Source organism: Megalops cyprinoides, chromosome 4 (genome assembly GCF_013368585.1).
Source record: "Megalops cyprinoides isolate fMegCyp1 chromosome 4, fMegCyp1.pri, whole genome shotgun sequence".
NCBI lineage: Eukaryota > Metazoa > Chordata > Actinopteri > Elopiformes > Megalopidae > Megalops > Megalops cyprinoides.
This window is the reverse complement of record NC_050586.1, coordinates 8,459,266-8,483,046: the sequence shown is the minus strand read 5'-3', so window position 1 is coordinate 8,483,046 and position 23,781 is coordinate 8,459,266. Positions and strand designations below refer to the sequence as shown.

Below are 23,781 nucleotides of genomic sequence, written 5' to 3'. Positions count from 1 at the left end.
TTAGATTTGAGCAGAAGTTCAGTTACTCATCATCTGTGCTATCTGGAGCCTCTCAAGGCACTCTGAGATTTAAGGCCCAGCACATTAACAGTGACATTTTTGGGGTAATGCTGTGTCTCCCAAACTAAGGTTCCCCTGCTGCAATTCATTTGTGGCGGCTGTGATTGTCCCTTTCGTGCTTTCACACCTCAATCACGTCAGTAAATGCAGGGGGACAAAAGGCTTCCGAATGCTATTCTGCTAATGCGAAAACACCCCAAGTTTGGCAGTTGCAGGAGAAGTTGTGTGGGGACAGGGCGGAAGAGCCTGTCGACTGTAGCGGAATGTGAGTGAATTGCTGGTTGATGTGAAAGTAATTTTACGTGCCTGCTGGTGAAACAACAGGTAGAAAATCCCTTTGCAGGCTCCTTACCGAGCCAGACCACACAAATAGGGGGTCCCTGCAGGCGTGCTGAGGAACATGAGACTCTGGGAAGTACCACATTACATTGACAGGATTAATAGTCAGTTTTACACAGGCAAAGAATGAACATGTCACGGAGGGACTGCTATAGGAGGGCAGTTGCGTGTGCAGTGCAGTTAATGTGCATGTTGGCGGTGTTGTTACTGAAAATGCAAAAATGCATTGTGATGTCCCAAAGTGCGAGATGGTCTGTAATTTCAGATATTCAAAACACTGATGTATTATTTGCTTGTTCAGTTTGCATTTTGAATGGAATTTTAGTGTTTAGGAAAGAGGCCGGAATGGACACATGCTGTTGGAATGTTCCAGAGCATGTTGTTTAAGTGAAGCAAGTTGAAGTCAGTTGGCACCAGAACCGGGTCAGTGTCTGCTTTGTTGTCCAACATGTCAGTGTTTATCTGTGTGAAATCCTCCTGAAAACATACCAGGTGAAGACTGAAAAATGCACGCTGAACTATAAATGTCGCTTTTATCTGTTTAAACCAAAGCAAGGAAAGATTGTCCTGGCAGGCCTGCATATGAGTAACTCCCCTTCTGTGTGATGGGGCTCCCACCGGGAGAGTGATTTCCAAGGTCGTTCACATTGACTGTCCCTCTTGTACGCCGTTCTGGCAACTCACTGCCATTCGCTCATTGACTTGAGCAAAGCAGCAGGTCTGGATTCCAGCCTGAGAAACAAGCTTCTGTAGAAACGGCTAGCAGGGAAAAGCAGCACCGTTTCACCTAGTTCCACACACGCTGGCGGCAGAGGTTAATTTCCCAGCGAGTCAACAAAATCCCCTCTCCTTCCCCGCTCCGTGCTGGAATCTGCCTGAAAACCATAAGAGGATTATCCCCCCCCTCTTATTCCCACTCCTGCCTTATATTTTAATTTCTGATTTTCCGCACCGCTCTGTTGTCAAGGATGAGTGATCTCATTTCCATAAGAATTTGAAATCTGCGGGTGGGTTGGGGGGTTTGGGGGCGTCTTCAAACATTCTGTTCTTTTTTTATCTCTTCATTCTGAATCCTCGCCTGTGTTAGCCTGTGTGCGCCGGGCCGGGCGAACCTCTTTGCCCTTGGAATGGGCCCGGGGCTCCGAATGGGAGCCGATCAGCTGCTGGCATTAGCAGCGCTGGCATTAGCAGCGCGTGAGAAAGACAGAGCCCCCAGTCAGAGGGGCGAAGGCTGTTTAGTGTGGAGGGGAGACGCATCCGGCCCGGGCAGGTGCAGGATCTTTGACTCCTCTCCAGCGGGAGCGATGGAGGCCCCAGCAGCTGTTCAGCTGCTCACAGAGAAGAGCGAGCGCTTTCCCAGACATATCGCATCCCATCATACCCAGCAACGCCGCTGTAGTGTCCCTCACTATCTTCCAGAAAAATCTGAAGACACCGCTCTTCTGCACTCACCTGAACACTTGAAACACTATCACTCAAAGCAATTCCTTATATCGTAAACGTTCTTTTCCATAAAAAAAAATCGATCTGTGGTTTCATACACTTTTATCTCTACCAACTAGCCTATACCTTGTCTGACCAACTATTGAAATTTGGTCATGCAGTGCTTCTAATATTGTTGACTCCTTTTTGCTTGGGTTTTCTGCTTCGTTTTCTGTTTTGTCTACCAAATGAATAAATGTAAATGTATCTCCGTATCTGTCTACAGTAACTCTCACTTGAAATGACGTGATCACTTTTTTTAAATGGAGTATGCCACCTATTCCAGAAGGCAGTACAAAAGGGTTCAGTAAATGATGATAATGTGATGTTTTTTTTCCCTCCCACGAAAGCTAACTCCACCATCCGTCTGCTCTCCCTGTGTTTTCCGCAGGTTGTCGGCCACAGGAAGTACCCATAATGCACGGCGCCTGCGGTGCAGCCATGCCCACCCGCCGCCTGTAGAGGGACCCGCCGCCCCAGCATGTCCGCCCACCCCCAGCCTGTGCCGCAGGGCCGGCGGGCCGTGGACGCCCGACACCTGGCCACCCCCGCCGCCCTGCCCCTGCAGCTGGCCCGGGCGCACACAGTAAGCCCCGGGACACCCCTCATTACGGGACATCTGTCCCACAGCAGCTCGCTAAGCACTTGCAGCATTCATGTATTTTTATTTTTGCTTAATGTGACAGTTACATGAAGTGGAAGTTACCTTCCCACTGAAAACAGTTTTCTAACATTCTAACTAATGAGTGTGATTTGATTAGCTATCCAATTAGGCACAGCCAAATTCTGTTTGTAATTACAAAGTTGCGCAGCTGAAATTAATGTCATTTGTAGCTAGTGAACTGAATTGAGTAACTCTTTAGTAAAGGTAACTTTCAACCATAAAAAAGAGAACTGTACCAGAACCAGTATTAAAACACAAACGTAAAATCGGCGTCAAAAGGGGAAAACCCAAGACAGTCCAAACACGGCTGTGGCTGTTGTTTTGTGAATAGCACTTGTTGATCAAAACCTGTCACTTGCAGCTCAGTAAGGTCAGTACCTTCTCCTTTGGTGAAACAGATCCTGATACATAACCTGTTTTATGTCTGTGTCTGTGTGTGTGTGTGTGTATAGACACACAGATATAACATATTTATAATATATATGTAATGTATTTATACACATACATATGTGTTCAGTATTACAAGAAATGAATTCTTACCATATATACCAGTTACTACTACATATAGACTTTAGACGTTGAAAATTAGAAAATTCAGGAATATTTTGGAAACAGTTCCATGTGCTCCTGTTCCAAATCTTTAAACTCTTCTGCAACGTCATACTATTCATCCATCACGAAAAAGGGGAAGGAATCTGAAGGGGAAAAGTAAAATATTTTATGGAAAAAAAAATGAAAACGTAAGTGATCTGAGGAAATTTAAAGCCTGTTTATCTGCCTGTGAGCTGCACAAGTGCCTCCTTCAAGCTACATTTCCCATTCTAAAAATAATCCCGGACTGTGAGGATTCTGAAAGCCCTCAGACTCACAAAGCTCTCCTAAGATGAACGTGCCACAGCCCACAGCTCGAATGCATATCACAACGCAGCCTCGCACTCTTGTATAAAAGATGGCTAAAACGCCTTTTGACATTAAAGCTCACTGTATAGCAGCTCAGCATTTCGCGACTTTAGCATTGATGTAGGGTTTGTGCAGGTTCCACCTGAGAGCCGCAGAGGTGAGTGGTACTCCGCCTCACGCCGGCACAGGGAGATGAAGTGATGGAATCGACCGGCGTGATCAGAAGGGAGGCCCAGATAGGAGAGCCCCCCAAGAAAGAGGGGGGTGCGGCCGTCTGATAGGGCATGAAGGAGCAGCACCCCCCAGGGCTAACACGCTGTGCGCTCACTCTCCCTTTATCCGCTCCTGTCAGATCTAAACTCATTAGGCCAGCGAGCTGCAGCCACATCTCCATAATGTATTTATCTTTGAGTCTCAGAGGTAATGTCAAAGCAGAGAAGTCTTATCTTGTTCTGTCTCATATCCGACACTAATGCTTTTTTTTTTCCTTTTTTTGGCCTGCCTTCTTCCTCGTTCAGTTTGAAAGGCAGGAGTACAAACTGCCACTGCAGTCATTTTGTCACTGAATCATACATCTCTGGTTGTTCCCATGTCTTCCCATATGCACTCAAGCCAACCGCGGCGCTTAAAGATGTTCCCCGATCGCTGTTCTACACCGCTGACGACAGGGAGCGGCCCTGCCTGCCTCCCAAGGCTCCAGGAGTCACGCAGTTTATATTTAGCTGGTTAAATAATTGATTAAACAACTGGATGTAACCTGCTTTCTGAGCTCCTCCTGGAGGAGGAGAGCGTCACGCGCTCGCTCACTCACTCAGCCGGCGTTAGAAACAGGCACCCGGGGGCCAATCCCCCGCGCTCCCCGCTCATCACCGCGGTGACGGGGAGATGCGGGGAGACACTCGCACCCGGCCTGTTACCCCCCCCCCGGGGGAGCAGGGGAGGGCAAAGCGGAGAGGCTGCTTTTACACACGCGAGGAGAGAAAGGAGGGGAGAGAGGGAGAGGAGCGGAGAGAGGGAGAGGGTGCTTTCACAAATGTGAGGGGAGAGCCACAGGGATGGAGAGAGGTGGAAAGGGGGGAGAGAGCTTTCACATGCGCAGTGGATGGAGAGAGAGGAGAGGAGTGGAGGGAGGGAGAGAGATGGATAGAGAGGGAGAGGCATCAGTAGAGGGAAGGGGGGTGGATAAAGAGGGAGAGGGAGCTATGTGAGGGAAGACAGACAGAGAGATGGAGTGATGGAGAGAAGGAGAGGGAAGTTTTACACACTCGATGGGTAGAGGCAGAGAGATGGAGAGATGGAGAGAGGGCGAGGGATGAAGAGGGGGAGGGTCTGCCGTGGGCTCTGGAGACTGCCTCTCCATTAAACGCAGCCTGACTCAGGCTTTCGGCTGGCAGCTCTCCACTCTGCAGACACGAGGTGACGGGCAGTGAGACGCTCCGCGCTGCAGGATAATAAAGTATGTTGAGAGAAAAATGATGTAGTTGCCAGTTTCAATCAAGGCCAGAGCCTCTGGACTCGTTAATCAAACATCCCGGCAAATTCCTCGGCCCTGTCTGAAGTCGCAGAGAAGGCAGCTGGTTCTGTTTCCAAAACTCCCATCACAATGCATGTATTCTCTTTATCCGTCACACAATGTGTTTCATGTCATTTCTAATGTCAATATGAGATTCCACAGCACCAGCGGCAGTCTTCTCAGAAGGAGAATCCCTGTCGGCCGGGTCCCTGGGGTCTGAGCGCGAGCGTGACTGTGCTTTGTTGTGTTTCAGGAGGTAGGACTGGCTGACTACCACCCTCACTCGCGGGACTACACTTCCCACGTTCCCCATGCGGCCCTGGCCCAGCCCCACCACCGCCGCCGGCCCTCGCTGCTGTCCGAGTTCCAGCCGGGGAACGAGAGGTTAGCCTGCTCTCTCTCGCACTGTCCTGTCACCCTGTCCTTCTGTGTCTGTCCACGTTTCCATCAAATCATAATTTATTTACCCTTTATCCTTTTTTCATTGTTGCATATCCCCTGAACAGTTGTTTCAGAATAGGTTCATAAAATTCAACATTTTTTCAAAGTGGGTCATTAATTCAGACCACTTTAGGCGTTAACAATTCCTTAATTATTAAGAGTTATGTGACCTTTCCTTCTCCTTTCTTAACATCGTAATGTACTTTTTTTTGGAGGTATGTGAGTGTGGTAAGGGGGATTTCAAGGTTTCAGTGGCTGGAACGTACCCAGGTTTACCTGTGCGAACTCGTCTACATAGATGAGTCACCGCTTGTGTTCACGTGCACGCCCGGCGTTCAGAGGCAGCGAGGCAGCCACTCAGGGCCTTTTTTTATACCATGGCATCTGCGAACATCAAACTGTGGTTTTGTGGCGGAGGTAAGAGGAGACAGCTATTTTGCCATAATTGGTGGTTTACCATCTGAATGCTAGCCTCCTTGGCTGGGAGTCCTCCCGTTCTCCAATTAGCGGGAGACGCACTCTGATGACACGTAATGGAACTGCAGCATCAATAGGAGAGGGGGTAATCCTTTTGTTTTCCGGTGGAGCGCTGTTTATTTATGCCGGGACGTGTGCCTTTAGCATAATGGCGCATGAACAAAGGGAGGCCTTTCAAAACGTAGATGGAGCACAACTGAAGGATCCCTCATTAATGAGTGCCTCTGGCTATACTCACCCTATTTCAACCCTGATGCGGATCCTTTTCAGGAGAGCGGTTTAAGGAGCATAAGCAAGCTCGCTCATGTGTCGCGCTGACCGCGTACGAGTCAAGCGGCAGGCCTTTGTACTCATGAATAATACAGAGCAAAACCTCACACCTCGCCTCTCCCTTAAGAACCTGAAAATGCCACAGAACTTTGTCTTCATGTGGGCTTTCTTTCTTCAGCTCATTTATTTTTACCTTGTGCTCATTCATTTTCTTGTTTATTAGTCTCACCTGCTTAGCCGATGCCCTTATCCAGTGTGACATTGTTACGCATCACTCATTTATACTAACGGACATTGATTGGGGCAATTAAATATTATCATAAGGACAGAAACATCAGCCCAGCTGTGAATCAGACGTGCAACCTCAGCTTTAAATGTTGGGTGGCTTAAAGCAACGCTGAGCTGCAAATGAATACATATATTTACACGGTTGGTTACCTTACAGTGTAATGGTTATTCAAATGTTATTCAAAGTGCGTAAAACCAGCTCAGTGGAAAGAGATCCTCCTTTAATGTCTCAGATTTCACTAGCCGTAATGCTGCACTTCCCTGCTCAACTGAACGGGTGTTTAATCGTAGACTCTATGGCAAGTCATTGAATGTTACAATCTCAGTATGAGCCCTTACCTAGATACCTAGGTGTTGGCGCTGGATGCATTAAGCCAAGAAAAGGATGCTTCGAGCCTTCGCAGGGAGGCTTCGTAATTGCGATTTTTTTTCATGCAATAATTTCACAAGATTTCAGATGAAATCTACAGCGATCCCTCCAGTGTTTTTCCCCTTCCCGCCTCCAGCCCCCTGGATGCACTGTGAGGCTGTGCTACCCAGAGAGACCGCAGAATGCCTTCTGCGCTTTTGTCTGAGGCTTCAGATGCTGTGCGGTTCTTTATAGAACCGCGAAAGAATTTCAGATTTCCTGGTCGAATTGCTTTGTGTAAATAGACAAATAACGTCTCATTGCTGCGGATTTCTGCTTTAGCAATGATGAGGAAAAACGCGTACGCTTCTAAAACTGTGGTTGAATTATCCTGTTATCATTGCGCCACACCGCAGACTGCAGCTACGAAACTGTAGAGCGTATAAGGGCGAAACAAATCTAAATGTCGTACAGTCTGCATTCTTCTAATTGCTTACATGTCCGTTGTTGTGAAGAACAGTATTTTATATATAGAAATATATGTAACTCCCCTGCCCCCTCCCCCCAAACCCTGCTTTACAGGAAATGCACACGTACTCGGTGCTCTGTGTGGGAACGGCTGTCTGTCAGTGTCAGTATCTGCGTTCACGGCCTGCTGTGGCACGGTAGCGTGCTTGCTGCCCTCTAACAAGCTCAGTGGCAGGAAGAGGGTAATAGAAAACTCACGGATGGTGAGGCTCTCTGGGGTTGCCTGCTCCAAGGCCCATCCACTCCCCGCTCTGCTGGCTCGGGCTCCCTGCTTACACCAGAGGCCTGATTGTTTGTTCAGTCCTGCTCTACCTCTCAAGGGCTGCAGGAGACGAAAGGAAGGAATTTCGCATGACAGGTAGAATGGGCCCCAAGCTGGCTGCTCATTTTTTTCTTCCAGCGTCAGTTTGTGGATGCTGCATCTCTGATAGATAGGCTGTCCGTGATATTAAGAATAGAACACCACAAAGAAGTTTCCTTTTCTGTCTGGCTTTCTCACAACCTGATTAAAAAGAGAACTGGCAAGCTTGTGTGAGTGTGTGTGTGTATATATGTATATATATATATATATGTATATATATATATATATATATATATATATGTGTGTGTATAATGTATATACATGTATATGTGCGTGCATGTGTATATTCATGTGTGCACACATGTCTATATATAAATGTGTGTATGGGTTTTGCGTGTTTGTGTGTCTGTGTCGATGTTTGCAAATGCGTGTGTGCGAATTTGTGCATGTATGTGCATATCCCTGTGTGTGTGTGTGTGCGTGCGTGTGTGTGTGTGTGTTGCGCGCATGTGTGTGAGTGTAGGGAGGGAAGAAGGCCCTCTGATGAATGCATGTCCCCTCAGGTCACAGGCCACAGACAGATGTATGACGGGCCATTGTTTGGCTGTGTGTGAAACGCGGAGTGGCCCCGCAGCAGCAGGGCGGAAGCGTTTGCGGGAGGGGAGTCGGTTTTACAGGGACTGCACCCCCAACCCCCCCACCCCCCGGCGGAGTGTCAGTCAGGCAGGATCGGGGGCCCTTCTGAGGAGCGCGTCTCCTTGGCTCCTCACCGCACGCTGACGGCACTGCACTGCACTGTGCCGGGGCTCCGGAGGCCCCGCTCCCCTGCCTGCCGTGGCCTGATTTCAGCAAGATTAAACAGAGATCAGCACTCTCGCATTCTTCCTCTACACTGCGCCTCAAGCCTCAAATCCAATCCACACTTTGAGTGAGAGAGAGAGCAGTTTCTTTGCCGTTTTTTTTTTCCTTGCCCTCTCTCTCTTTTTGTCCGTTTTCCTGGAGGTGCGGCCCTACGCCACGTGAGATCCTGACATCCTTTTTTTCCCTCTCTTTCTCTTTTCTTTTACCCTGACACCTTTCGTATTTTAGGTGATAAATACGCCTTGTTTTTAATGGAAAGGAAGAGGGGAATGGCTCAGATTTCTCTGAGAGTGGATGGCAGTCGCCGGCAGGCTTTCCACCTGAATGAACCCCCCCTCCTCCCCCCTTCCCCTCACCCCTCTGAAGTGTTTATCCTCCTCCTCCCTGTTCGGCTCTCCTGCTTTCCTCCAGCGTGTAGCGAGTTTCGATCCTCGGCGCGCCGAGAATTTGCTTTACCTTTGAATTCCTGCCACCCTCCCCCATTCAGAGGCCCCCCCCCCCGCGAGCCTTTGCCAGGTAGTCCCGTCTCCTGTGCCTCCGTCTCTTGGAAAGGTCATTCATATTCAGGTGAAAACTCGCTCAATAAAGGCCTTTGTAGCAGAGAGAGATGTCTTTGGAATGGGAGAGTGCGGCGATACGCTGCCGGCATACCCAACGAGGCACCGCGGCCCCAATCCTCAAATAATGAATCCCTCCATTCAGGTTACCCTTCCATGGTGATAGGGTAATGGCATGGACTGATCACAGTTGCTATGAGCAGGCCCAGCCTTCGCTGTCATTTCAAGAAATGGGGAGGGATGAGACAGACTTGCACGCGTTTTTGCGCATCAGTGGTCACCCTACGGAGCGGAACACTGCACCGGATCCTCCGTGCGAGACCTTTAATTACCGTTTTGACGTCACGTCTAAGTTTTATTGCAACCTTAGTTTTGAATGGGGGAAGCGGCGCCCCTGCATTGGGAACCGTTCATTAATAAACATGAAATTTCCCTGGCGTCCTGTGGTATCATTGAAGAGGCTGCGGTATTGTCAGCACTAACTGCTGAGATCTTTGGAAATACTATGTTGTTTATTTTCTCGGTCTCCGTCCCTCTCCCTCTCTCTCTCTCTCTCTCTCTCTCTCGCTCTCGCTCGCTCTCTTTCTCACTCTGTCTGCCTCTCGCTATCTTCCCTCATCGCTCTCGCTTCCTCTTTTCTCATATCTCTATCTCTAATGCCCTGGGCGTTCTCTAACCTGGGGGAGTGAAAGCAGAGTGCGTTTTACTGTATCGCATCAAAGACCACTTTACAGGCACCTGCGTGTACAGAGTAGCGCTTGGAGGCTGTCGGAGTCCATCCGAAAGGAATCCACCGGCGGGGCCCCCCGTCTGTCAATAACCTTATCTCCTCTGCGCAAGCCAACCGGCCCATTTAAAACCTACGACTGAGAAGCGGAGGCGAGAGAGAGGGAGCAGGAGAAGGAGAGCGGGTTGGCCATAATGCCGCTTCCTTTGCCCTTTTCCGTGCACCCGGGCTTGTCCGGAGAGTGGCCATACAACGGTCCCCTTCTGCCCAGGGGTGTGAACCTTTGGCAAGGCCCTGGGAATCTTCCGCAGGCTTCCACCGATGCACCCGCGAGGCCAGCGGGAGCGCGTTTCAGGGGGAAACGCTCGGGTTTCCATTTCGTCTTGTTGTGTCTAACCGCGTGAAAAGCCGGTACCTCTCCAAGCGCCGGTCTCTCAGCTGCGTCGGACATCTGTTCACACTTAGCCGCTCCTCTCCGTCAAGTGTGTGCACGCTCAGGCAGGGCGAGGCCCCGCATTTCCGACCTTATCTCCGATCTCCCTCTCCCCCTCTCCGCTGCAGACGAGGCTTGCGTGCGTCATCCCTCAAAAGCCGCATCCAGCCCAGTGACTAACCCCTGTCCAACCAGATTAAAAATGAAACTCGCAGAACCTCAGGAGAGGAGGAGGAAAGCACGCACATGGACACACACACACACACACACACACACACACACACACACACACACACACACACACACACACACACACAGACACACATGCACACACACACACACACAGACACACATGCACACACACACACAGACACACACACACATGCACACACACACAGACACTCACACTCACACTCACACTCACACTCTCAAGCAGATGTTATTAGAGCTGGCATCTCTCTGCACTAGGTTAGACGAGTGTGGTCATGTGAAGAGGAGGCCGCGTATCGGGACTGCTTATGCTTTCCCCTCTTTCCCCTGCTCGGGTCACATGACCCCGGTCGTTTAATCTGACATGTTTTCAGCAGAACTTCATCACGTGTGCTTTATGCGCTCTCGCTGCTGGACGTTGACGGGAATTCTCTAGCGGTGCCGAATGTCCTGGAACTGTTTGAACTCGTCCTCATGTCAATGCACAGCTTGCTTAGCACAAGCCGCAGCTACTCGGAGAGGAGCGAAGAAACCAAAGACAGGGCCCCACAATCCAGCGCCTTCTCAGCTTCAGCCTCTAAACCAGGGACTAAGATGCCAGGTCTCCTCTTAAGTTCCAAAAACGCTGTGTGCAGTTCTCCTCCTCAAATTTGATATCTGGGAATTAGCGTCTAGTCTAGACGTTCCGCGGTGTTACTTTAAGCTGCCTTTCAAGTATGTGACCAGTCTTTGCATTGCGTCCTTTGGGTCTCTTTCAGCTCCCCTCCTCCGGGGGTGTGTTGTCCTGTCTCGCCGTCCCTGTGTGTTAGCATTCTCCTTTCCTCTCAGCCTCCCCCGCTCCGCACACTGGGGTGGGGGTGGGGGGGTGGCGAGGCACCGCGGCGTTGCCTCCCGCGATAACGCCACATTATCGCCACGCGTGATCTGTCTTCAATTCACAATAGGGTCGAGCTGCGCAACATTCAAATAGGCCCGTCGCTGGATGGTATCACCCCCCCCCCCCCACCCAGCTTCTCTCCTGACAAATCCTCCCTGGGGATCAGATTATTGAGTGCACTCATGCATGAGATAGGAGAGGAGGAGGAAGGGGGGGGGTGGAGTAGAGAGAAATATGAAGAAAAAAAATCACAGCGCCTGATGGTGTGATTATGTAAGAGGCAAACCTCTATGGAAATCAAGAGGAAGTGTGAAATTGTGTGTGTGTGTGGGTGCAGGTGGGGGGGGGGGTGGAGGATGGCACACAACAGGACTCTTTTTATACCAGAGTAAATGATAAGCAATTAGATTCAGAAAAACTGGATTAATTTAGCTCTCCCCACTCCACCCCTCTCCACCTTCCACATGCAAATTCAATGGCCTGGTTGATTGCATAAGAATAACTGCAGCCCCCCCCCCCATCCACCATCCTTTCCTCGCCTGCATGGTAATCATATCTTAGGCTTTGCTGAATTTTCCCATGCGTGACATCATTATCCCAGACGGATGATTCATAGCGCTAGCCGGGTACTCGGGGGAGGGGTGTGGGGAGCTGGTGTGCGGTGGGGGCTTTGACAGTGATTGGGGGATTTTATCTTGCAAAAAAAAAAAAAAGTAACAAATTCCTGTCAAAACTAGATTTTCAATAGGTGACACTCCCCAAAAGATACAAAAAGGAAGGTAAAAATGCATGCGTGGATAAACAGCACACAGCCCTGCATGAATGCTGTTTCCCTACGGCTCCCTGCAGTTCTTGCATCCACAGATTTTTCCGTATGGCACTGAATAGCGTGTGGGGTAATTACACTGGGGGCTGATGGATGGGTTTCTCTTCAGGCTGTACGGAAGGTAGAGTCAGCGCAATCTGCTCTCGTGGTCCTGGAGGGTGTTGAGGAACACCAGCAGGGCAGGAGCTGGTTTCTGATAGCCCGCCGGCGCTGTGCAGCCAAGGGCAGAAATCCATGGCAGACCCACCCGTATGCTAACGCTAATGTCTGTGTACAAATACAAACAGTGTAAAGAAAACAAACCGGGGCCCAAGACGGAAGCCATTTCCAATGAGGCGTAGGCCCGAAAGGGACTACAATCCAGAGATCTATTAGTGTATCATTTAAATTAGTTATAGTTGGCACAGCGTAGCACAACCTCTCAAAAAAAACTGCCTCTGGAAAAAAAAGTGTTCCTGGAATTCAGCTTTCAGAGGAATTTCAGTGGAAATTCAGAGGAACGTTCACCTATTCTGCCACTGTCGTCTTGTGCTGCTCTTTCTGACTTTCTTGCATTTACTCTTAGGTTAGATACCATTAGCTGTACCCTCAGCCAGTGATCTCATTTTAATAAGGAGTAAAAATAATGAATAAAATGGCAAAATGGACTGGATTAAAAGCATGCAAGTAATTATCATAACATCCTCATAGCTCAGTTGGTGCTGATTACGCTGCCTGTTGGGCTCTGGAGCAATGAAGTGAAAGAAGAGGTTAAATAAAGGATAAAGGATGTTTTATTGTCATTCCAGGATATGTTGTACATGACAGGGAACGAAATGAGGTACTCAGGCAAATATAGTCATGTGTAAAAATTTAGCTTGCTAGATTTGCGACTATAGCTTGTTGCCTTGGTATAGCAACTCGACTATGGCTGTGTTTCTTCAAACAGTCAGCTAGCTGCAGTAGCTGTTATTCTTAGTCGTATCAACTACTGAAAGCAACCAATTAGCAAAGTAAACGAATAAAGCAATAAATCTCTCACTAAAGCCCTGACTAATACTATGTTGTCAGGTCTGTATCAAAATTACAGTTCGTGTTGTTTGTTGGTGATGGCTGTGTTTTGCCTTTTAGTATTCCCTATTAAATTGCTCTGAGGAAAAGCATTTGCCAAAAAAATGAATATATAAGCAAATAAAAGCAAAGTTCATTTTTGTCAAAAATATTTTTTGCCCAGGCGTGAACCCTTGCAACTGCGTCTGTCAACATAAAATTTGTACACATACCCTACTACGTACACATTCTGTGACCCAAACTATGACTGTAGTGAACCTCGACACCCTTAGTGAAGATGCTCCAGGGATGACAGGCACCTGGCAGGCAGTCAAGTGTGAAGACGTTTTAATAACAGTTCATAAAAATGATGAATATAATGTAATACTAAGCGTAATACTAAAAAGCAGCGTTGCCGGTCAGGAGAGAGAAGAGAGAGCTGTAGGAGGTAAAAGGGGTCACGTGTGGCTCCTGCACAGGTGGAGATCAGAGAGCCGCGAAGCTCTTTCTAGGACATAGGGAGGCATTGTCAACCTCAAGAATGGATTAATCATCACCCTCTGCTCAAAGGGAGGAGCCGGAGAAAAATAATACACCTTTGCGCCTGGCTGTTTTTCAGGTAGCTTCAGAAGCCTGCTGCAAAATAACACCCTATTTATAGAGGAGGATGTAGGCCATTAAGGAGAGAATGAGGAGCGGCTTTCTTTCAAGGACCGCGTATGAGTGTGCGTCTGGGGCGGCGGGCGTTTTTTTTTTCCTGCTTTTCTTTCCTCGAGCACGTTTACATGCGTCTGGCTCCTTGAAGCTGAATTTCATACGCCACATCTGCGTTCGTTTGCCGCGTGTCCACACGTCTCATCTCGCGGTGACATTTTCTAACTGTTGACACAGAGCCTGCTCGGTTTCCCTGACAACCCGGTCACCATTTCGACTGCGGGCTACCCAGCATTCCTGATGATGTCACGCCGAGCATGTGGAATCGGACCAAAAAAGGAAATGTTTACACTTCCAGCACATGGTCAAGCACAGCAATGGTTATGTATACACTAAGAAGGATGATTATTATAATAATGGTAAATATGAGGGTATAGTAACAATACCATTAATCATTGAGTGAAATGTAAGTGCTAATATAAACACCACCGTGAAATATAAACTTAATTGTTAATCTCACTTTAAAACGTAAACTAAGTGTGCATTGTATAATGTTATAGCCTGCATGTTATCTGCAGTATAGGAGAGTGTAATTACTGTAGCCTGCAGAGCAGAGAGCTCTTTAGCTTCACAGCAGAGCCCTCAGGGCCCCATCACTTTGATTGGCTCGATCCAATGAGAGCCAGTTATGAGTTCCCTGCACTTCACGCAGGAGAAGTGTGAAAAGTTGCAGGTAGGCTCCTTGAAATGTACAAGCTGTCCTTTTTGTTCTTGATCTTCTTCATTAAAAAAAAAATCCGCTTGACTGGATATGACTGCATGTTTGCTAACTGTGACTTTGTACATTAACATCATGGGTTGGGAAGTGACTGCTACGGGGCAGAAGGATTTCATGTGAAGGATTGCATGTGACTCCAGTGAGACATTCATGCGCCGAGCTGCGAGATGGTGGCCATAAAAAAAAAAAAAAAAAAAAAAATGTGGCTTGATGTTTTGGCAAGTCACAGAATGTCTGGGGTTTACGCAATAGCCTGCATCAGAGAGTTTGCGGGTGTGTTCACAAACATATAAAATCTGCACCCATCCTCAGATTCGGAGGATAGTGTGAAATTGTGAAATTTTGCCTCATGTTTTGACTTAACATAAACACAGCTGCGGTTCGAGTGGAACGCGGTCGGCGCAGGGCTTAGCGCAGCGTGCTGAAACATCATCTGTTTTGCTGCTGCTGATTGGAGGAAAAGGGGGGTGGGTGTGGCTCTTGAGCGGTAAACCACCTTTCAAATCAGTAGATTTCTCCCCTTTATGCCACAGGATGTGGTTTGATGTTCTTACATTCCACAGAATTAAGGTGTGAGGCGTAATTGCCGCTCCCTTTGAATCGCAAGTTGTTTTTCAGATAATCAAATACAATTTAACTTCACCTCACAAAGCCAAATACGCCTCTTTTATGCATATGCTCACCGAGCATTAATGTCATGCTGATTGTTATATATGTATGCCTGGTTAATTCACAAAACAAGAGAGTGTTTTTGAAGCTTATCTTAGGGGTTTTTCACAGTTTTACCGCCCCTGGTGAAAAGGTTACTTGGAGCGCATGGTGGTAGTCACAGCAGGGCCAGCTTGGTAACGACCTCTGGCAGTGAGTGTTCAGTGACAGTAACACATCTTGTTTCAAGCAGGCCAAGAGGTGAGAGCCAGTGGAGCTAAAAAACATTGCATATCCATTTACACTTCAGGCCCCTGCCAGACTAAAATGTGTGCTGACTTTGTCAGTGACCCTGTGCTCGCATGTCTGAATACCACCATTTTATGCACACTCCAGATGCCGTCATGCCCTAAAACTGAGCAGCTGAAAAGTGGCTTATTTACAGGTCCCAGGCTGTACCAGGTTGACCAAAGATACAGCAGATATTAACCAAACTCGTGCAAAAAGATGTATCTGGAACAGGGCGACCTAACACGCTCCCCCCAGAGATCTCCCCCAGTTTAATCCGGGCGTGTGCATTTACATTTACTCACTTAGCAGTGGTAGCTTTGGAAGGACGCACTTACAGATTGCAGAATACTTTCCATGCGTCACTTAATTTTAGCGTGTGGACTGCTATGATTACATTAGAGAATGGCCAAATAGCTCGAAATAATCACAACAGGGTTTTAGTTGATACTGGGTAGTAATAGCTTGTAAATGCTTCAGACAAAAGCTTTCGTTTGAAAAGTGCCCATTTCACCTGTAAACCTTGAATAATTATGCTTTTTATTCACTTTGCTATTGTTGAGGTTTTGAGCAGTTGGCATCATTTTAAATGAAGGAAATTAGTGTGAACCACAGAAACCTGGCCATTTGCAGTTGTGGAATGTTGCAAGCTGATGAATGCTGTCATTTTGCCAGTTGAATTTCCCTAATAAAGCAGTTTTCACATACACTACAGAAATGGACAAAATGGGCCCTCATCCTTTCTCCAGGGTTTCTTTCAGTCACCCCCCCCCCCATATGGAAAAGAAAAAATAATAAAAAAAGAGCCGACTTTTATCATCTGTGAGAGTTCCTCAGGAGTTTTGGCTCCCGCTCTTTGAAGAGCATTGTGCTGTGTTTCTTGGCCTGGGATGAAAAACGGCTGGTTATGAACTGCTGTGTCAGAGAGGGCGAAATAGATACGTGCGCGGTAGATTACATCCCCGCGCCCGGCTACCCGGAGTCAAGCTTGTTGTTCAAACTGTGCCTTTGTTCCCCGCCAGTTTGTGCGTGTCTCTCCGGAGACCGCCGACATCGGTGCTCTCAGGACTTTCGGGGGCTTTTGCACAGTGGCGTAGGGTTTAACTCGAGTCCTGTGGCGGAGAGCAGCTTATCAAATTACAGGTCAGTTCCTCTCCCGTCTCCCTGTTCCTCCTTCAGCTCATGCCTACAGGCCTGTTATTGTTTGCATTCCAGGCCACCCAGGCCTGCTTTGGGTTTGGAAATACAGCTAGGGATGGATGGGATAGGGCAGATTGCAGAGAGAGAGAGACAGAGAGAGACAGAGAGAGAGACAGAGAGAGAGACAGAGAGAGAGACAGAGAGAGACAGAGAGAGAGACAGAGAGAGAGACAGAGAGAGACAGAGAGAGAGACAGAGAGAGAGACAGAGAGAGAGACAGAGAGAGAGAAAGAGAGAGAGGAGGCGGACAGGGGTGAGTGGGTACATCATGTGCGTGACGGGGGATTGATGGGATAGGCCGGACTGCAGAGGGAGAGAGAGAGAGGAGGACAGGGGTGAGTGGATGCATCGTGTGGTTGACGGGGGGGGGGGTTGATGGGAGAGGGCAGATTGCAGAGGGAGAGAGGATGACTGGGGTGAGTGGGTGCGTCATGTGGGTGGCGGGGGTAGATGAGTGTAAATGTCTGGGTGGTGATTGCTAGATGAGCAGTTGGTAGGACTGGGCAGATAGCAGGGAGAGGTGAGGTCAGGGGAGGATGGGAGACAGTGTGTGGATGACAAGAGATGTGCATTGATTGGGCAGATTAAAGTGGGAAGTGAGAGAAGGGGGTGACTGGGCGTGCGCGTGGCTCAGGATAGACAGATCGGGAGAGATGGGATGGGGTAGAAAGCAGAAAGATGGGCCCGGGGGACTGTGTGTGTGAGCGAGCAGGGATTGGGCAGATTGTAGAGAGACTTGAGGCCTGGATTGAGTGGGTTTAAATGTATAGCCAAGGGACCACCTGACCAGGTAGAGTAAAACTAGCTGAGTGATCCATTTGTCTTTGCAGCACTTAGCAGCGAGGCATGCTAGTGCAGAGTACTATGAAAGCGGTGACAGTGAACTGTAAACACATTGCGGCGTAAAACGCACAGTAGTACGCTGAAGAGGGTTGCCCTTGTGCCCTGTCATTGAGTCTCTTCTGTTTATTTTTTATTTTTTTGTTCGGTTGCCATGTCTTCCACAGAATAAACAGAAACCAAGAGTCAGAACATTTCGGGAGCACTTTGATGGCTTTCCAGCCGGCTCTGAGAAGAGGAGCCGAAGTGTAGCGGAGAGCCAGATAGCAGGAGTCTGGGATGCGCGGAAACAGTGGTGGCATTGTTTAACATCTGCATGTCTGTGTAATTACAGCCATTTAACTTCTCAGCACTTTACCAGCTCCCACTCCGTTTTTTTTTTAACTTCTCAGACCGACGACTTGTTCTTTTTGAGAACTCTTCATGTGAGTAAAATTACATCCACTGTCATGAATCGAGCACAATGGGGCCATTTATCTTGCGTCCTTTTCTCCTCTCTCTGCTCAGACCGCATCTCACAGTGCCCACTCTTGATGGCGGAGGTGTTAATCTTAAGAGCCGCGTTGTCAAATCTCATACATCCCCGGCGACCATTATCGCTCCTTAGCGCGCGGGCGATTGTCGCCGTAATGGCCTGAAGCGGCGTTCTGAAGGCGGGGGGCCGTCGATAGAGGAGCTGTCCACCGTCCCCCCCCCAACACGGCTGTCTGAGGCGGGGGGGGAGCCGCGGTCTGTGATTTCAGGACAGAAATCAAAAAAAGCTGGAGGTTGATCAATGAGGCGCTCTCACCAAATTACTTTTGGATCGTTTTTAACTGTTGCTTTAAAAAAAGCAGATGCATTTTTTGATTTCCAAGCAGTGTTGGCGGGAGCATAACTGAAATGTCAAAATGCCAAAACGGTTTTATCATGGTTCAGGTAAAGGCAGGTTTTATATGGACGTGGAGTCGGGGGTTGGCCGGGGCTCTGCCTCTGAGCTGCCGGCTTTAGCATATCAGCCTTTGGGGGTGGGGATGCTTGGCAGACCTTCATACGTGCTTGTTGACTTTACACGGAGGTTTCTTAATCACCATTCTTCTTCTTTTCCCTGCAGAGGTCAAGAGTCCCACATCCGCTACGAGCACATTTACATGCAGGAGCCCAACAGCCAATCGGAGGTGGAGTATGAAATGAAACGCCCCAGGCTGGAGATGGGGGCGGAGCCTCTTCTGCGACACCCCACCCACCGCCTGTCCGCTCAGCTGGGCGGGACCGAGGACCTGTCCAAGGTGAGTCGGGATCACTCAGTCAGTGGACCTCTGGCAATGGTGGGATGTGCAGATTTTTTTCTTTTTATTCAAAGGTGGAGTTTGTAAACAAGTCTGTCCTTGTGCAGCAGGTAATGGTTATATGACGTTGGGCTCGGTTTATTGTGCTGGTTGTGAACCTGAAATTTGCAACAGCATGAGCAGTTAATACCTGGTGACTCAAGGCCTTGAACTGAGCTGCTCAAACAGTGGCAAGCCCTAGGTAAATGAACAGTAATGAGGCGAAGAGGTTTCCTCCACAAAAGCTTTTGCATGGGCAGTCCTTTTTAGGCAGCTTAATGGTTTTCAAGAGGCCAGGGCCCATAGCTTTCTACGCCCAGTAAAACCTTTGCATTAATCTTTAATGGATTTGCCTACTCCCTTGCTGAACTCTGTAATGTGTCGTTACTGTGTGTGTGGGTGTGTTTGTGTGTGTAAATCCCTCTTCGTTCACGGGTTTGAATGTCCGTGGTCGGCAGCACTCTTTGCCCCAGCAGCAGTACACAGTGTGTGAATAACCTGTGAATAACAAGGGATTGCTCTGTGCGCGTGTGCATGCGTGTATGCCTGTATGCATGTGCACGCATATGCGTATATCTGCATGTGTGTGTGTGCGTATCAGTGTATCTGTGTGTGTGCATTCATGTGTGTGTGTGTGTGTGTGTGTGCATGCGTGTGTATCTGTGTTTGTGCGACCGCCCGTGTTTGCATCTGTGTGTGTGTGTGTGTGTGTGTGTGTGTGTGTGTGTGTGTGTGTGTGTGTGTGTGTGTGTGTGTGTGCATGCGTGTGTATCTGTGTTTGTGCGACCGCCCGTGTTTGCATCTGTGTGTGTGTGTGTGTGTGTGTGTGTGTGTGTGTGTTTCTCCAGCTCCAGCTCTTGTGGATAAAGATGCCATAGTAACAGCTTTGTTAGTCCTTGGCTGCACTCCTGGACACATAGGGAGAAACCCCTGTGGGATGAATGAGAGCAGTTACTCATTGACATAAGTACACTACAATGTTGACTGAACTCGGTGCTCTTTCAAATGGGGTTAATGTTTAATGAGATTCAAGGTGCTCCTTAACAGAAAGGAAGCAATTGTGTGTTTTTTTTTGATGTGACACATGACTTTGGCTCAGGTTCGGTCTAACCACAATGTGTTTTATCCTTAACTTTGACCTTAAACAGATGTCACTTTTTTCTGTCCTTAAGTACTTCATGAATCCGAGTGTGAGTGAAATGGACAAAAAAAGAACTGAGTAAGAGTGGAAAGAGTGGAGCACTTGCTTACATCTGGGGGGGGAAAGAGTGGATTGTGGCGAGGCTGAACAGTCACCCTCAGCTCGGGCTCCCAGCCCTGCCCTGTAACTAAGCCCCTGGCCGGGCTTGTGGAAGTGCCGGGCCACAGAAGCAGATGTTTGCAGTAATAACTCCGGGAGCATGTCCCGTGATTGGCGCCATTGTGCGGCGAGCGCCTGTTTCTGGGTCAGGGGCGCCGCAGAGGGTCCAGCCCTGCACTCCTCTCCTGCACCCAGCGCGGGGGAAGAGAGTGTTCCGGTTTATCTGCCCGGGCTCAGTGCAGAGGGGCCCGCCGGGACCGCCCTCCAGATTCATCAAGGTTACCCTGACTGGAGGCTTGGGTTTCCGCTGTTGTCTGCTGTTCTTTTTTACACTCTCTCTCTCTCTCTCTCTCTCTCTCTCTCTCTCTCTCTCTCTCATGCACACGCATACACACACACACACTCTCACACTCCCACTCACTGTATCTCACATAAACACACTAACACACGCTTGCCCCCTCTCTGCCTCTGTGGCACTTATTCTCATTTTGCCTTACACACTTACACACACTCTTGAACTCAGACACTCACTCATTTTTTTTCATGAGTGTACCCTCTTCATTTCTTTCTCTTTCACTCTGTGTATCTTACACACAGACTTGCACTCTCTCTCTGTCTCTCTCTCTCTCTGACACTGATTCTCACTTTGTCTTACATACTTACACATTCACTCTTGGTCTCTCAGACACTCACTTTCTTTCATGAGTGTACCCTCTGTCTGTCTGATGTAAGCTTCAGCGGCATGTGAGGAATGGGCTGTTATTTTCAGAGCCCTCCATGGTAACGCAAAGCGATCACACCACCCTGTTTCTATGTACCACAAACAGCAAATATCTGTCTCAGTCTATTCCTCTGTCTGCTTCCCCCTCTCTCTCCACCGCTGTGTTTCCAGAGCAGATTTGACAGGCTCTTCAGTATGCTGAAATAGCTTCTCAGAAGCGGGTTTAAGCGCGGCGTGGCTCAGACGCCGGTGAGCTATAGTGTTCCTGTGATTCCACCTGTGACTCGCGACGGAGCAGAGCCGGCCTCACTCTGTGCCTTTCAGCTAACCTCTCAAAGGTGGCGAACGGGCGTGACAGCGAGTCACCCTGTCGCAGCCTGAGAAGCATAACCGTGTACCCCAGTGCACAGTCACCCTGTCACAGCCTGAGAAGCATAACCGTGTAGCCCAGTGCAGTCACCCTGTCACAGCCTGAGAAGCATAACCGTGTACCCCAGTGCACAGTCACCCTGTCACAGCCTGAGAAGCATAACCGTGTACCCCAGTGCACAGTCACCCTGTCGCAGCCTGAGAAGCATAACCGTGTACCCCAGTGCACAGTCACCCTGTCGCAGCCTGAGAAGCATAGCCGTGTACCCCAGTGCACAGTCACCCTGTCGCAGCCTGAGAAGCATAACCGTGTACCCCAGTGCACAGTCACCCTGTCGCAGCCTGAGAAGCATAACCGTGTACCCCAGTGCACAGTCATACACTGAGGTGTCGCTGCTGGGGCGGGATTTTAAAACCGTTTCCTTCATTTATAGCCTTTTTCCCCTCAGCCGCGTCTCAGCCTTTGAGGGCTGCAAGTCGTGCTTCCATTTGTTTCCCGTACACCTCATCCTGACTAAAAACATTGCACTTTAGGGTTTAGCTGTGTCCGCCTTCTGTTCAGCCTGAATAGTAGAAGTACTCAGAGCTGTTAGCCTTAAAGCCATCCACAGTAAGTCTGTTTAAGCTGTGATATTTACTGTTCCCATCTTGTACCATGTATCTTTGCAGTCCAAAACCCTGCACACGTGGCAGTAGTCGAATATGCTGTGGAAATTGTTGGAACATATTAGCTGCAGTGTAGTTTCAGAAGAAGACTGAGAAATGAAAATGACTTTCTTGTATAATACAGGAATATACAGTACCAGTCAAAAGTTTGGACACACCTGATTAAGACAATTTGATCTAAAGACTTGCACTTAAAAGCTTGAAATTTGTTTCTTAGACAAATATGTAAGTGAAGTTGAGACCTATGTATGAATTTCTTTCTTTCTTTCTTCTTTTTAAAACAATTTTTTTTGGCAATTTTGAAGAATCTAAAATATAAAATAATTTTGATTTGTTTAACCCTTTTTTGTTCACTGCGCAATTCCATTCATGTTATTTCATAATTTTGATGTCTTTACTATTATTCAAAAATGTGCAAAACAGTAGAAATAAAGAACAGACGCTGCATCCAAACTTTTGACCGCTGCTGTATAGTAAAGTTAGTTCAGGTCCAGGTGCATTAAGGTTATGCGAATGGAAACAAGGTGTAACGGGGTTGTTTTTTTTTTTTTAAACACACAGAGGTGGTTAATTGCTCCCTGTTACACGGGGATACGGTGGCATTTCAGCGGGCGGCTGAAGGTCGTCGGGGGCACAGAGCGGCCCTGAGGCCCCGGTGTGGAGGCAGCGGCCCCCTCAGAGAGCTCTGAATCAGGCTAGCGCTCGGCTCAGCTGGTGTGAAGTGGAAGCCAGCGCTGCTGCAGGCTCTGCAGGGGGAAAAACACTGCCGCAGCCACGCCGCCGCGAACAGCGGGCCGCTAAAAGGGCTGCTAATTTTATCAGCTAGCTCCCCTCACTCTCTCTCTCTCTCGCTCGCTCTCTCTCGCCCTGCTTTCCTCCCATCTCTCCTCCTCTCTGTCCGTCTCTCTCCGCCTCACCTCTTCTCACATTCCTCCCTCTCCCCGCTCTCCTTCCGCATATTCCATCTCCCCCCTCTTTCCCCCCCCCATCTCCCGGTCTGACTCGCCCCCCCCCCCCCAAACAGTGATTGCATCTGACAGGGCTTATATAACGAGGTTACTGCCTTTCAGAGCGCGGGGAGGAATGGCTGGCGTTTCCTGAAGACCCCGCTGCCGGAGCACCAGTGCAGCGTTTCCTGCACATTTATTGATTTATTTATCCGCCGCTCCTGGCTGGCCTCCGAGTGCTCGCCACCAGCGTGTCGGCACCAGCGTGCTGGGAAGAGCGCTGCCACTCACAATTATGCAGCTGTTTCTGCACTCTTTTTTTTTTTTTTTTCTTTTTTCTTAAACAGAGGTCTCATCCTCAAAGTCCTCTCAGATCTAGGTCAGCGTCATTATTTATTAACTGCAGTTTCGCAAGTGCCTCTGATCCCCCCCGGCTCTTCTCAGTCTTACGCGGCCCTCGCGGCGTAGCCTCGCAGTGTCACGGCACCGCTAAAAATACACCCCCAGCCCCCCCCTGCCCCGCCCCGCCCCGCCCCGCCACCCCCCAGAGAAGAAAGCACGCCGCCGCTCCGAGCGAGGGATTGCAGCAGCGAGAGTGTGGGGAGCGGAGTCGACGGTGTTGTTTCCGCAGGCTTTGTGGGCCTCCCGGGTCTGCACCAGGGCTCTCCGCCGCACGGCGCAGCACGCTAGCTCTCACAGCGCCGCGTTATTTGACTTTTAAATTCTGCCAGTAATTTATTTCCGATCCTTCCTTTCTGTCCCGAAATGTATTTTTATGCGATTCTGCATTATGCATGCAGATGGTTCCTCCGCACGCGCTGACCTCGCCCTGTCCTCTCAGACGTGAACTGACAGGCGGGTCCTGGCAGCCCGGCGCTTTGGCACTAAAACCGTGTCTGGCAACACGCGTGTTTTGACATCACGGGAGTCG

The 23,781-nt window shown here is 49.0% G+C and overlaps 1 protein-coding gene across 11 annotated transcripts in view; it reads left to right on the top strand.

Moving 5' to 3' along the window:
• The window catches only part of ncor2 (nuclear receptor corepressor 2), a 143,131-nt gene that overhangs the window by 35,942 nt on the left and 83,408 nt on the right, over nucleotides 1-23,781 (top strand). For all 11 annotated transcript variants that reach the window (XM_036527022.1, XM_036527021.1, XM_036527026.1 and 8 more), the window contains exons 2-4: nucleotides 2,273-2,467; nucleotides 5,212-5,342; nucleotides 18,634-18,808. In XM_036527022.1, coding sequence (XP_036382915.1) covers nucleotides 2,363-2,467; nucleotides 5,212-5,342; nucleotides 18,634-18,808 — 411 coding nt within the window. In that variant the 5' untranslated portion in view covers nucleotides 2,273-2,362. The remainder of the gene's footprint in view (nucleotides 1-2,272; nucleotides 2,468-5,211; nucleotides 5,343-18,633; nucleotides 18,809-23,781) is intronic.